Raw genomic sequence first — 13,359 nt, 5'->3', positions numbered from 1 at the left:
CAAAATTGAAATTAAAGTAAATTTCTACTCACAGAGTGAAAACATGTCTTGGAAGCAAATCACAAATTTTCACTGATGGCCAAATAAAAAAAGGTGTTTGGTTCTGGTTACCCGACCCCACCTAGTTTTTCACGCCGACCCTAAACGTTTTTTTTTTTACATATTCAAGAAAAAAAATAAGAAAATTGCGAAAATTGTGAAGTCTCACAAGAAATAGTGGATGCGGAAACTGACATCAACTGAAAAAGACAATATAAAACTGTTCTTTCAATCTGTAATGGCTGTACATATGATGGGAAGAAGCCAATAACACAGAGACCATATGGAAAACAACAGAAAAACATAACTACCTGAACTAGAAACTCACATATGAAAAAAAATAATTTAAAAAAATAAAATAAAAAAATTGATCTACCCACCTATTTAAAATGGAACCACACAATTTTTTTTTTACGCCTCAGCATAGTCAGGGGTGTACTACAATGGGCTATTGTCACCTGTCTCAGAAGAGTACATCCCTATAGTACACCCCTGGTGATGCTGACGAGATGTCTGCAAAAGGTAGCGATTCACTTCCATAAAGACAGACACTTCCAAGAAATATTTTGACTCTGTGAGTGGAAATTTTCATTACTGAGTATGAAGCCAGAGTCCATGAACATTTATTCTTGCAAAATTAAAGTCTATTTGCATTCTGTTTGATGGTGAGGTTTTTAATTTGTTTTTGAATTGGGACATAAATGGCACAGAGTAACCTGTTTTATATCAAGCTATAAATCATTCCAGTTACAACTATTATGAAACAACCTGTCTGTGTCTGTCTTTTGTGTAGTATTCACGAGGAACTTGAAATTAAAGATGAAAGTCTAATTAATCTTATTAATATATTAAGTATCATGCTGGTATTCAACAGCAAAACTATTCTCTGCTAAAATGGAAATAATTGGTAAAATAAAACAGTCTGTGTAGTGTATCGTTGTACACCACAGCCTCTTTTATGGCACCATCCAAGACACACTAGGTGTTTCCCAGTGTCACAGAAGAAATATCAGCCCTTGTTTGCGAGAATGGTGTAGTGATATGTAAGTGATATATTATTATTACACTAAAATATTCATTTCATAACTTAGACTGTCTGGTTACTTCAGTGAGACTGCCATTTATCACTCACAACAAGTTTGGGATAATATTGATATCGATCATTTGGTGAAAAGTTTAAGTACAGTCTGATAATTTCATTCTACCCCATACTTTGGTATTATAATTGTCTGTTGGATCCACTTTTAAGTTATGTTTATTGATTGGTTAGTGTCAATTTATTACAGGGGAATACCACTCCAGGAAATAGAGACATTTTCATGAATTATGGGTTCTGGAGAGTCATTTCATGATTTTACCTCACCTACAAGTACAATTTCATAGAACATTAAGTTGATATTGTGCCTTTATAGGGTATCTTTGTTATGAGCCATTTCGTAATAGGAGTTAAAGAAATAATTTTTTATGTACGTCAGTCATTTATATCCAGGTGTACCCAGGTGGATGAAGGACTGTCCAGACACCTACAATGATTGGTTTAACTCATCTTTTGTGCTACATACACAATACCCAGGTGTATCACTGATGGATGAAAATCCTCTACATTGATTGGTCTATGTCTTTCTTTTTACCCAGGTGTACCATTGGTGGATGGTGGAACTGTCAAACTGCCTGCACTGATTGGTCTATCCAGAGCACTTGATTTGATATTAACAGGAAGACCTGTAACAGCAAAAGAAGCTCTTGAATTTGGTTTGGCTAACAGAGTTGTACAAGATGGCACAGGTATGGTAGCATTAATTTTATTATACCATATTTAAGCCATGATATTATCTTTGAACAGAAATTATGGAATATATACCCTGGTTGTTCTATGTCATGACAACCTGTGTCTTTGTCACTGGTCAGTGCTTGAAATATATGACGAGTCAAAACATTCCAAAATGCCATTTTTGATTTTTCATAAATTATGCTTTGGGAAATTAATTATACTTTCCTCCATATCTTTCTTCATTTAGCCATGGCTACAGTCCTAACAATGCCAAAATAAAAATTGTATCATCATAGAAGGCATGCATCAACATTAACATTATACTAGAATAGTTTGATAGAAGTTTTTTGTAAGCATTTTCTTTTGGAATGAGTAAAAAGCTATAAACTCAGGTTATGCCACTTGAATTGAGAGCAAAACAATAATGAACTGCATGCATAACAGGTGTGACTATAGAGACACATAGCAACCAACACCATTTGCTAATAATAGATGACTTCTGTTTTTTTAATTTTTTGGTAATGAATTGTTTGATTTATGTGTGTTGTAATATAATTTGTTTTTATTAATTATTTCATTGACGGCTATAACTATGAAATTTAGTTCATGAAAATTTAATTGACACTGAAACACATTGCCAAATAAAAATATGGTAATTATATACTATCATGATGCAATGGGACACTATGACATTGTTATCATGACAGTTCATTGCCTGAGGTGTTTATTTTTGAGACATGCTGGTTGGACAGTTTGAGGCGCTGGCTTGTAATTTGTGCGTAACATTGCTGGTTATGGAGTTATGATGGTTGAATGGTTAGAGTGGTTGGCTTGTAATCTGTACATTTCTGGTTATGGAGTTATGATGGTTGAATGGTTAGAGTGGTTGGCTTGTAATCTGTACATTTCTGGTTATGGAGTTTTGATGGTTGAATGGTTAGAGTGGTTGGCTAGTAATCTGTACATTTCTGGTTATGGAGTGTTGATGGTTGAATGGTAATTTGTGCACTTGCTGGTTGTAGAGATAGTTGGGTAGGTTTTGTGTGTGTGTTGGATAGTCAGAGAGACTAACTTGTAATTTGCTAGTTGATAGTTCAATCTTTACCACTGCCATTTGTTTTGGAATGGCTATAGTCTTTGGACAAGATTTGAACCACTGTTTTGCAACAGTCAGTCGATCTATATCAATGGGGATCTGGTAGGACAGAGATTGTTAAATGAAGGACACAATCCTGTGGGCTTGATGACAGCAGGCGTTTGTATGCTCCTCAGGAAGTAAGCGGTCATGAATATTTAGTGGTCATCTAATAAATATGCGTGTCTGCCATTTCTCATGAAGCAACATTGAACCTGTAGGAAAACAGTAGAGGTGAAAGGGACATTCATGATGTGAAATCATGCAATAACTCACCAGAAGTTTAGAACCTAAAGTTTATGATAATACCTTTATTTCTGGGAGTGGCTTTCCACTTGAAAGAGATGCACCATTGGTAATAATTATAATGTGCTTTGCACACCAATTAAATTCTCATTACCTGAAGTACAAGTGTACTCCCTAGGTATGTCGTAATAATTATAATAAATCATTTGATTTCTTTGACACCTTGACACTCATTCTGTGTACATGTACAGCAGATGCAGTACTTTGAGCACATGTGGGAATATATCGACCTTCTTGTTCTATGTTGACCATCTCATGTTAAGCACTATTTCAGTGGTGGAAACTTCAAAGGCACTATTTAAACTGTACACACATTAATTTCTTTAAAACATGCATCAATGTATGCAGAGTCACACACTTGAAGTCTCGACTTGACATGTGATTCCTTTTGTTTTCATCTTCAGCTCTAGAAGAGGCAATTAAACTAGCGAAGCAGTTAACACAGTTTCCACAAAAGTGTATGCTTGCTGATAGAAAGTCAACGTACCATGCTGTTTTTGATAGTAACTCCTTCAAAGATGCTATGAGGTTCGAGCATAACAATGGTGCTAAAGTGATTGCTGAGGAGTCTATACAAGGTGCTGGTAGTTTTGTCAGTGGTGTTGGAAAGAGTGGTTCATTTAAAGACTTCCAAAGTGACTAGGTGGTAAGTGAAATCTCAATAAATGAGAGTATCATTCATAGTTCAATCAAAAACCCACCAGAGTCTAGCAACAATATACTAATACTCCAGGGCCCAATGGCTGTGTGAGAAAGTTACTTAGCTTCTAACACCACTCCCTTGCCAAAACCGAGTTCCGTCCCTCCCCTCATGGCTACATCACACAGCCACCAGAGTCTAGCAACAGTATACTAATACCCCAGGGCCCAATGGCTGTGTGAAAAAAGTTACTTAGCTTCTAACACTGCTCCCTTGCCAAAACTGAGTTCCGTCCACATCCCATGGCTACATCACACAGCCACCAGAGTCTAGCAACAGTATACTAATACCCCAGGGCCCAATGGCTGTGTGAAAAAAGTTACTTAGCTTCTAACACTGCTCCCTTGCCAAAAGTGAGTTCCATCCCCATCCCATGGCTACATCACACAGTACAGCCACCTTTGGAGAATAGACTGTCATTACCTTGTGTTATTAGATAGAACAGATAATTATACTTAATGATAAATATTCCATTAAACTGTTATGTAATCAGCTGCTGAAAACTGTCTTTCGTTTAAAATATGATTAATAGCTAATAATTTCATCCACCAGTTTTGTAAGGACAGATATAGACTGTACAATCATGTATATAATGACCTGTGTCTGTGTATTTGACCTTTAACCCAAAATCTGAGGTGTATCCAAAAGGTTGATTCGTTTAGTATGTAGTTAATACTAGTATGTTGTTATTGAATTATTCTGAATTATCAATTTTTTCTAGAAATAGAATTTCAATGTATTCTCATTTAAAGAAATGGAGAGAGTAACACTATACTTTGTCACATCATCTGTCTTTTTGACATGAAATCAGTTACAGCCAGTATTTTTACCAAGTAACTTGTTCTGAAAACTTTTGATAGATATTGTGTATTTTGGGGCACCACAGCAAACAGATGTAGCGCAGAGTTGTATAGCGCCCTCTGTAGTTCAAATATATTTTCTTAGTGCATTAAACTCCACTAATGCTATAAATTCATTGTTTGAGTTCTATAATTATATCATGATTATTATTGCAAACATTGGAAACTTTGGAATTGTTTTGAAGGTTTATAATGAGTAAGGGGAATATAAATGGGATGAATGTGAAGGGCCTACATACATGTGTGCACCATACAAATTTATCATATATTATATTTTACCCCAATCTGTAAAAATTTCCATTTCATGAAATGAGTCAGACCACCAGTGGTCTGAGGTCAAATTGAACAGTTCATTAAATGGGCAATCTTGCTGCCCAGGTAATGCAATGGGTAAAGGAAAATGAAATGGCCAATTTCTATAACATATAAACACATGTTTAACAATAACCTTGAAACATAACATTGCATGTGGTGTAAGTGAGATTGAGTCAAAGCAGTAAGTAACATATTGAGATTGACGTTAGACATGCCACTATTCAATGACATTGCAAACACAAATTTCATCACTAAATGTTCAAAAAAAGTGAAATTCTGCTACAGAAGGAATTTAGATTTGGAAATGAAAATGATTCATGAGTTAGCATTAATTCAGTGTCATTCTGATACCTAGTACATTACTACAAGATCTAAGTCCGGGTTCTAGTGGCATAAAAAGTGATAAGATTTCTGTGACATGCAACAACACGCTCCCCCGTGGACAAATTTCATAAAGTAGGGCTACATAGAAAAAACTAACTAAAATGAAATCACATCTTTAATATGTAAATATCAATGCCTACAATCAAATGGCAATGCCTACAATACATGAAGAATGAAGTAAACATAAGTAGTTATCAATCATATAAGAAACAGTATTTCACCATTCAGGATTCCTAAAGCCAAATGTTGTGGCATACATTATTTAAAGTACACCAATATTGCAGTCCTGAACTGTTTACCCAAGTCCATAAGGCAGTCTCAGTCTAAAAATTGCTTTTGTATATTATTAGTTTTAATAATTAATTAATTTTCTATATTATTAGTTGTATTGTATTGTAGGTTAAATGTGTCATTTAATTATGCTTCAGATGTACTAATAAAAATAGTGAATATTTTCATTAATATCCATCCATGCCAATAAAGACAATCTCAGCTTTGAAGTATTATTAACAAAGGAAGAAAATTAATTTATGTGGAAAAATACGGAAACATCACTTAATCACACAACCACATACATTGATATTAAAATATTATTTTTTCAAAAAAACCATAATAATAATGAAGAAATTAACAAAGTCAAATCACTGAGTGAACAGATATCAATCAGCTTGCCACTTGCCATATTTGGGCAAAGTGTGCTGGGTATGATACAGAAAATTACTGCCCGGGTCCAATGTGTGTGTTCTCCATTGGATTGCAAATTTGGAAGTGATACCGGGTATTTGATAAAAAATCTTTATGGTTCAGATATGGGTTTTGTGGACCTCAGTAGTATGACTTACACTGTTACAGGCCCTTCTAAAGTCGGGCCCTGCCACTATAAAACCTCGGTTCATGAAACCAATATCCGGGCCATAAAGAGTATTATTTCACAGCTGAGATAGTTTTAGCAGTCTGATGAACACACTGAATGAGATGCATAATATTGTGATAATCCCTTAAGACTGTTTGCTTACGTGTGAAACTAGTTGGAAATTTGTTTTTATCATTTCAAATGAAAATTTCTTCTCACAGAGTCCAAAACTTTTTAAAAGTCAAGTGAATCCAAAATTTTCATTGATGTCTCATCAGCATCATCAAGGGTTGATCTAATTAAAATCCGATGTACATGTAGTGTACATGGCATGATTTCTTTTTGGCTGTTACATTTACTGTTGTGTGTTCTTTTGTGAGCACTCGTTACATACATCTGACACAATACCATAGGTTTTCCCGAACCCAATCTTGTGCTTACGAGTACCTAATCAGAATTCGTCGTCTTACAATATAAACACTCAACGTTCGAAATTGAAAGAAAGAGAACCACCAAACAATAATGATAACATTGTTGTCTGCGCTTCGTGCTTGTGCTCTTTTCGAACAGAGCACTCTGAAGTACTATACCCATATGTTTTGGCACATTACACGTTTTCATTGGTTGTGTGAATTCACTCAGTGCTCTCATGTGGTTCAGGAAAACCTGTTATTGTGTCAGATGTATGTAACAAGTGCTCACAAAAGAAGAAATGACAGTAAACGTAACAGCTGAATAGACAACATATCTTAGGTGAAACACATGAACAAATTTAAGTAAAATAGCTAGGATCTCAGTGCCTGCAGTACATGTTTGTATTCAGTGTTACAGTATCTCTTGTTATAATCCCTCCACTATTCCTGATTACATGTAGCTATTTTGTCATCCCTGCCAGGCACTTTTTAATACATTACAACTTATTTCAATTAAAAGCTGCACTAGTTGCCACTGGAACGTTTAAAAAAAAGGTTTTGTTAAGTATAATAACTTATTCATAATATCGTGCACTGTCTATTAATTGGTATTGTAACAATTTTCAGTGAAAATATTGTGGTTGTCTAATCGAAAAATGATACTACAGTTACAATTAGTACAGTTTTAACATGACGACAGATTCAAAACCGAGTTTTTGCTTAAGATTTAAACTTGCCACTACACTACCTACAGATAATGTCGACCACTAATTATGAGATACAATGTCTTTTTTAAAATAAATAATTGACCAATATTCAAAAAGGTTGTAAATATTATATTTCAGGTCTATGATATCTAAATATGTGTAAAACTAGTAGATGTTATCGTTGGTTGTAATATACACGAAATATGAAGCCTCAGGATACACAAGTTATTTGATGTATAAACTGAAATTAATTTTCATTTCCTGTTTCTACTTTATATTCTGTTCTGTTCTGTATAAGCCACTGAAGTAAGCTTTTATACACGTTTTTACAAGCATTACAGCAGACAATGCCCCAAGGGATTTTAGGTGATTCTCTCACCTTTCTATGTGTGTTTATCCAGAAAATGTTTCTGACTATCCCGGATTCGAAATTTACTTTTTTTAGTAGATGGTCTATGTGGACCACAATTTTTAGACTTTGGGGGTCAGTATTTTGACTAAGGTTTGGAAACCCCTGTAACTGATAAAACTGGCATAGTTTCCAATATATTGTACCAATTAACATGGGTGGGGAACCATGGTAAAATGACAGGGGAACTCAGGTAGATTTTACCTGCTTTAATACCACACTCAACAAAAAACTCTGATGGTCCACATCAAGATGTTGATGGTCAATATTTTTGTCACTGTCAATATCAGATTCATTTTATCTGACAGTGTGCTTTTCCTAATGTGTTTGTTGTCATGTACATATTTTTTCTTATATTAATCTAAAAAAATTGCCTGCAGCTAGATTTGTCATATACATATTGGCCTTAATACAGAATCTGATGAATTCAATTCATGCACAGTTAATCATACATCATCTATTATATGCATGAACCTGACGTTGAGCAAAAAATATGGAATACATACTCTGGTCGTTCTACGTCACGTCTATGTCATGACAACGTGTGTCAATGTCACTGGTTCTCCTGTTTTCAAAATATGAGTCAAAACATTCAAAATTGCCATTACTTTCCCCCAATTACTTTTAATGTGATATTACCTACACTGGTATAATTATGTTATTCTCCAGTATTTTTCTTCATTCAGCCAGAAAATACTCGCTACGCTCGTGAAAGTATGGCCACAGAGAACACTGCAAGCACTCGTATACAAATACAGTTACATTGTATGATTCTTTTCTAAATAACAATGTGCTAAGTACTGCTGTCTGTGATACTCCTTGAACAGAATCTCAAGTGCAATATGCCTATGGGATTAATAGTATGTGTGCATTGATAACAATTTGTAAATTGAAATCTTTCCAATTTTATTCAGAACACATGAACAATTTATGTTGTTATACACAAAAGCTGTTACATTCCCACACATTTAACTCTGTTTACCTCTTACTAGTTCTAATATATTTCACTGGTTCTGTAATAATGTCACACAGGTAACTGGTTGCTAGAACAAATTAAAGGGCATGTTTTCACTCCCAGATTTTTGTATAAGTGTTATATTATCAGTGAAGCTATAACGATTATTACGTAGGATTATTCTTTTGTTCTGGACCAACTTTTTCTATAACTTTGCCAGACAACTGTATTTCAATTTTCATACATAGATTTTTATCCCAGTCCAACTTGGGGCTCTAAAGGGGCAGCTCATACATGTCTGAGGAGACAGGGGATTATAATGGATCATAATGTACTTTTTTTCATACAGATTTGAGTGATTCGCTTAGATTCTGTCACATGGTATGGGCTAGTGACCCATAGTGACAATTTGCATGGAATGGGGCACTAGTCATATTCTATTTTTCCTAGGGCACTATTTAGGAGTTCTACAGGTGATTGCTTTGATTATGGTAATGTGCCTGAGAATATGATGTGTTATAAAACACTTATTGCCTGGTCTTATTCGGGCACTAGTAGACATCATATTACCCCTTGTGATGTTATGTAGCAACTATTTCCCTTGTCTCCCAGCCTCAGGAAATAGTTGCTACATACCAACCCAACCCGCCCCAGACGTCTGTTAGTAGTGTATGTTATAGTCATGCTTTACTCATATCACTTTAATAGTGCTACTAGCCTAGTATTTATCCCACCTCTATATCTGTCTTGAGTAGCCCCTATAGTAAAGCACAAACATTGCATTACAAGTTTACAAGGCCGCCCTCCTGTGTCAGAATATCGTCTAGTGAATACATTCCACTAATTCTGATATTTTCAGTTCCAGGTAACTAATGTATATACAATTAATTTATAGAATTTACAATTGAATTATTACCACTCTATGTAAACTGAATTACATTTAATGAACAATTAGGACAGATATGTCCCAGTGTAGATATTTGACAAATTTGATTTGTTAGAGATTTAATTTGTTACATCTACACAAATTAAATTCATCTAATGTACTATACAATTAGGGCAGATATGTTGTGTCCATATGTCGCAGTGCAAATGTTTGACAAATTAAATTTTGTTCGAGATTTAATTTGTTACATCAATTTATCATGATTGTATATTAATGGATGAATGTATATTTCTTGTGTAGATGAAAATCATAATATAATCAGAATTACTTGTTGTGTAAGCAGTAATATAATAATTCTGATGTTTGCAAAAGACCTATGCATACAATGTGATAGAATGACAGCCATAGACTGACATGACGGGAGACACTGGATGATGATGATGATGACGATGACAATGACGGTGATGATGATGATGACGATGACGATGACAATGGCGGTGATAATGACGATGATGACAATGATGGTGATGATGGTGATGATGGTGATGATGATGATGATGATGATGATGATGAAGATGACAACAATGACGGTGATGATGATGATGATGACAATGATGACGAGGACAATGATGACGATGATGATGATGATGATGATGATGATGATGCGGCTGATGGGGATGGTTGGTTGTGATGGTGGTGACAATTGAAAATCAAGAATAAAAACAGGGTTAACCGTACAATTTTTCTTCTTCTCTGAAACCATAATGTACATCATAGTATATTAAATTATTACACTATAATTTACCCTCCAAACACTGATAACTCTATTGAAATACAGTAGATTGATGATTTCCTTGAAAACAAGATTGTGATCAAACAGCAATATTTGAGCATTAAATGAAGTCAAAGTTACCTGGGGAACAAGTTTTTATCATGAATTTTGAAGAAATTGGTTCCTGAGGCACTTTCTAATCTGTACTTAGTACGTCATGGATACATGAAATGGTATTATGGCTGAAACTGACAAAATAATGTTTTCAGGAAATCAATGAAATGTTTGTATGCTTCATTAATTAAAAATATGACACCACGGGTCATATAGGTCATACATCATTTCGACATGCAATTTATCATGACAAGAATTTTATATATGTCATATCTTTGATTGATCATGTGTCGTTTATCACACATTATTTGATAATGACTGGTTTCTAATGATTTCAGTTGATCGGTTCCTCACCAAAAATGCTTGAATTCCCGCCAAAAATGCTTGAACAAAATCCATCAATTTTTTGCAACTTTTTTGAACATTTTAATTTCTAGGTGACCTAGAATTATAAAGACTGTCCCTGCATTTCTATCTCAGTCAAAATTTAGGTTTAAAATTTGTAATTTTCACAAAAAAATATCAAATGTATGAGTCATTAATCTACTGACAAATTTGTTGAATGACTTCAGATTACTGTCACTGACTCTTTGAAAGAACCTGATGGAAGTAAAATTAAAGAAAAAACAGAATTGTCATTTTTAGCTGACATGTGATAAGTCATAGTGAATGTATGTGATGATGATAATGAATGGCTAAATTTCTATGTCAATTTTGTAAAAAAATGACATAAAAGGCAGAAATGTGACACAATCAAAAGTGTTAAACACTTTCATACATTCAAACAAACGAAACAAGCGATGTCGATTGATGTGTATGGAGAGACTGATCAAATTGATTGACAGTATTGTTGTGTGATTACAGAGGTCAAGACAAATAGATTGATTGTGGTATATGTGATGTCATCACTACAGTTTCCCATAAACCTTTGCAGGAAATCCCCAAAATGTAAGAACAGATGTCAAGTGTAGTAGGGTATTTTATAAGCTTTAAAAGCTGAGTGAATTTACCAAGGTGTTATTTTATTAACAAAAATCATATTTATGTTCATAGCAGTAATCAATACAAGTGTACTAAAGACAGAAATAAGTCTGACTGGACTTTTCCATAAGTTGATAGCAGTAATCAATACAAGTGTACTAAAGACAGAAATAAGTCTGACTGGACTTTTCCTTTAAGTTGATAGCAGTAATCAATACAAGTGTACTAAAGACAGAAATAAGTCTGACTGGACTTTTCCATAAGTTGATAGCAGTAATTAATACAAGTGTACTAAAGACAGAAATAAGTCTGACTGGACTTTTCCTTTAAGTTGATAGCAGTAATCAATACAAGTGTACTAAAGACAGAAATAAGTCTGACTGGACTTTTCCATTAAGTTGATAGCAGTAATTAATACAAGTGTACTAAAGGCAGAAATAAGTCTGACTGGACTTTTCCTTTAAGTTGATAGCAGTAATCAATACAAGTGTACTAAAGACAGAAATAAGTCTGACTGGACTTTTCCTTTAAGTTGATAGCAGTAATTAATACAAGTGTACTAAAGACAGAAATAAGTCTGACTGGACTTTTCCTTTAAGTTGATAGCAGTAATCAATACAAGTGTACTAAAGACAGAAATAAGTCTGACTGGACTTTTCCATTAAGTTGATAGCAGTAATTAATACAAGTGTACTAAAGGCAGAAATAAGTCTGACTGGACTTTTCCTTTAAGTTGATAGCAGTAATCAATACAAGTGTACTAAAGACAGAAATAAGTCTGACTGGACTTTTCCTTTAAGTTGATAGCAGTAATCAATACAAGACTTAGTGTACTAAAGGTAGAAATAAGTCTGACTGGACTTTTCCTTTAAGTTGATAGCAGTAATCAGTACAAGACTTACATGTAGTGTACTAAAGTTAGAAATAAGTCTGACTGGACTTTTCCTTTAAGTTGATAGCAGTAATCAATACAAGTGTACTACAGACAGAAATAAGTCTGACTGGACTTTTCCTTTAAGTTGATAGCAGTAATCAATACAAGACTTAGTGTACTAAAGGTAGAAATAAGTCTGACTGGACTTTTCCTTTAAGTTGATAGCAGTAATCAATACAAGTGTACTAAAGGCAGAACTAAGTCTGACTGGACTTTTCCTTTAAGTTGATAGCAGTAATCAATACAAGTGTACTAAAGGCAGAACTAAGTCTGACTGGACTTTTCCTTTAAGTTGATAGCAGTAATCAATACAAGTGTACTAAAGGCAGAACTAAGTCTGACTGGACTTTTCCTTTAAGTTGATAGCAGTAATCAATACAAGTGTACTAAAGGCAGAAATAAGTCTGACTGGACTTTTCCTTTAAGTTGATAGCAGTAATCAATACAAGTGTACTACAGACAGAAATAAGTCTGACTGGACTTTTCCTTTAAGTTGATAGCAGTAATCAATACAAGACTTAGTGTACTAAAGGTAGAAATAAGTCTGACTGGACTTTTCCTTTAAGTTGATAGCAGTAATCAATACAAGTGTACTAAAGGCAGAACTAAGTCTGACTGGACTTTTCCTTTAAGTTGATAGCAGTAATCAATACAAGTGTACTAAAGGCAGAACTAAGTCTGACTGGACTTTTCCTTTAAGTTGATAGCAGTAATCAATACAAGTGTACTAAAGGCAGAAATAAGTCTGACTGGACTTTTCCTTTAAGTTGATAGCAGTAATCAATTAAAGTCTCAAGGAAACTTTGAACCATTTATTTCATCAAA

The 13,359-nt window shown here is 34.2% G+C and overlaps 1 protein-coding gene across 3 annotated transcripts in view; it reads left to right on the top strand.

Moving 5' to 3' along the window:
- LOC144444670 (enoyl-CoA hydratase EchA19-like) overlaps nucleotides 1–13,359 on the top strand; it is a 167,136-nt gene that overhangs the window by 7,194 nt on the left and 146,583 nt on the right. For all 3 annotated transcript variants that reach the window (XR_013481862.1, XM_078134176.1, XM_078134175.1), the window contains exons 5-6: nucleotides 1,675–1,824; nucleotides 3,656–3,897. Coding sequence is in view for 2 of the 3 variants with exons in the window: in XM_078134176.1 (XP_077990302.1) it covers nucleotides 1,675–1,824; nucleotides 3,656–3,894 (389 nt within the window). In the remaining variant the exon portion in view is untranslated. The remainder of the gene's footprint in view (nucleotides 1–1,674; nucleotides 1,825–3,655; nucleotides 3,898–13,359) is intronic.

This window comes from Glandiceps talaboti, chromosome 13 (genome assembly GCF_964340395.1).
Source record: "Glandiceps talaboti chromosome 13, keGlaTala1.1, whole genome shotgun sequence".
NCBI classification, from domain to species: Eukaryota; Metazoa; Hemichordata; class Enteropneusta; family Spengelidae; genus Glandiceps; species Glandiceps talaboti.
The sequence above is the reverse complement of the archived record's forward strand: the minus strand, read 5'-3'. Positions and strand labels throughout refer to the sequence as shown.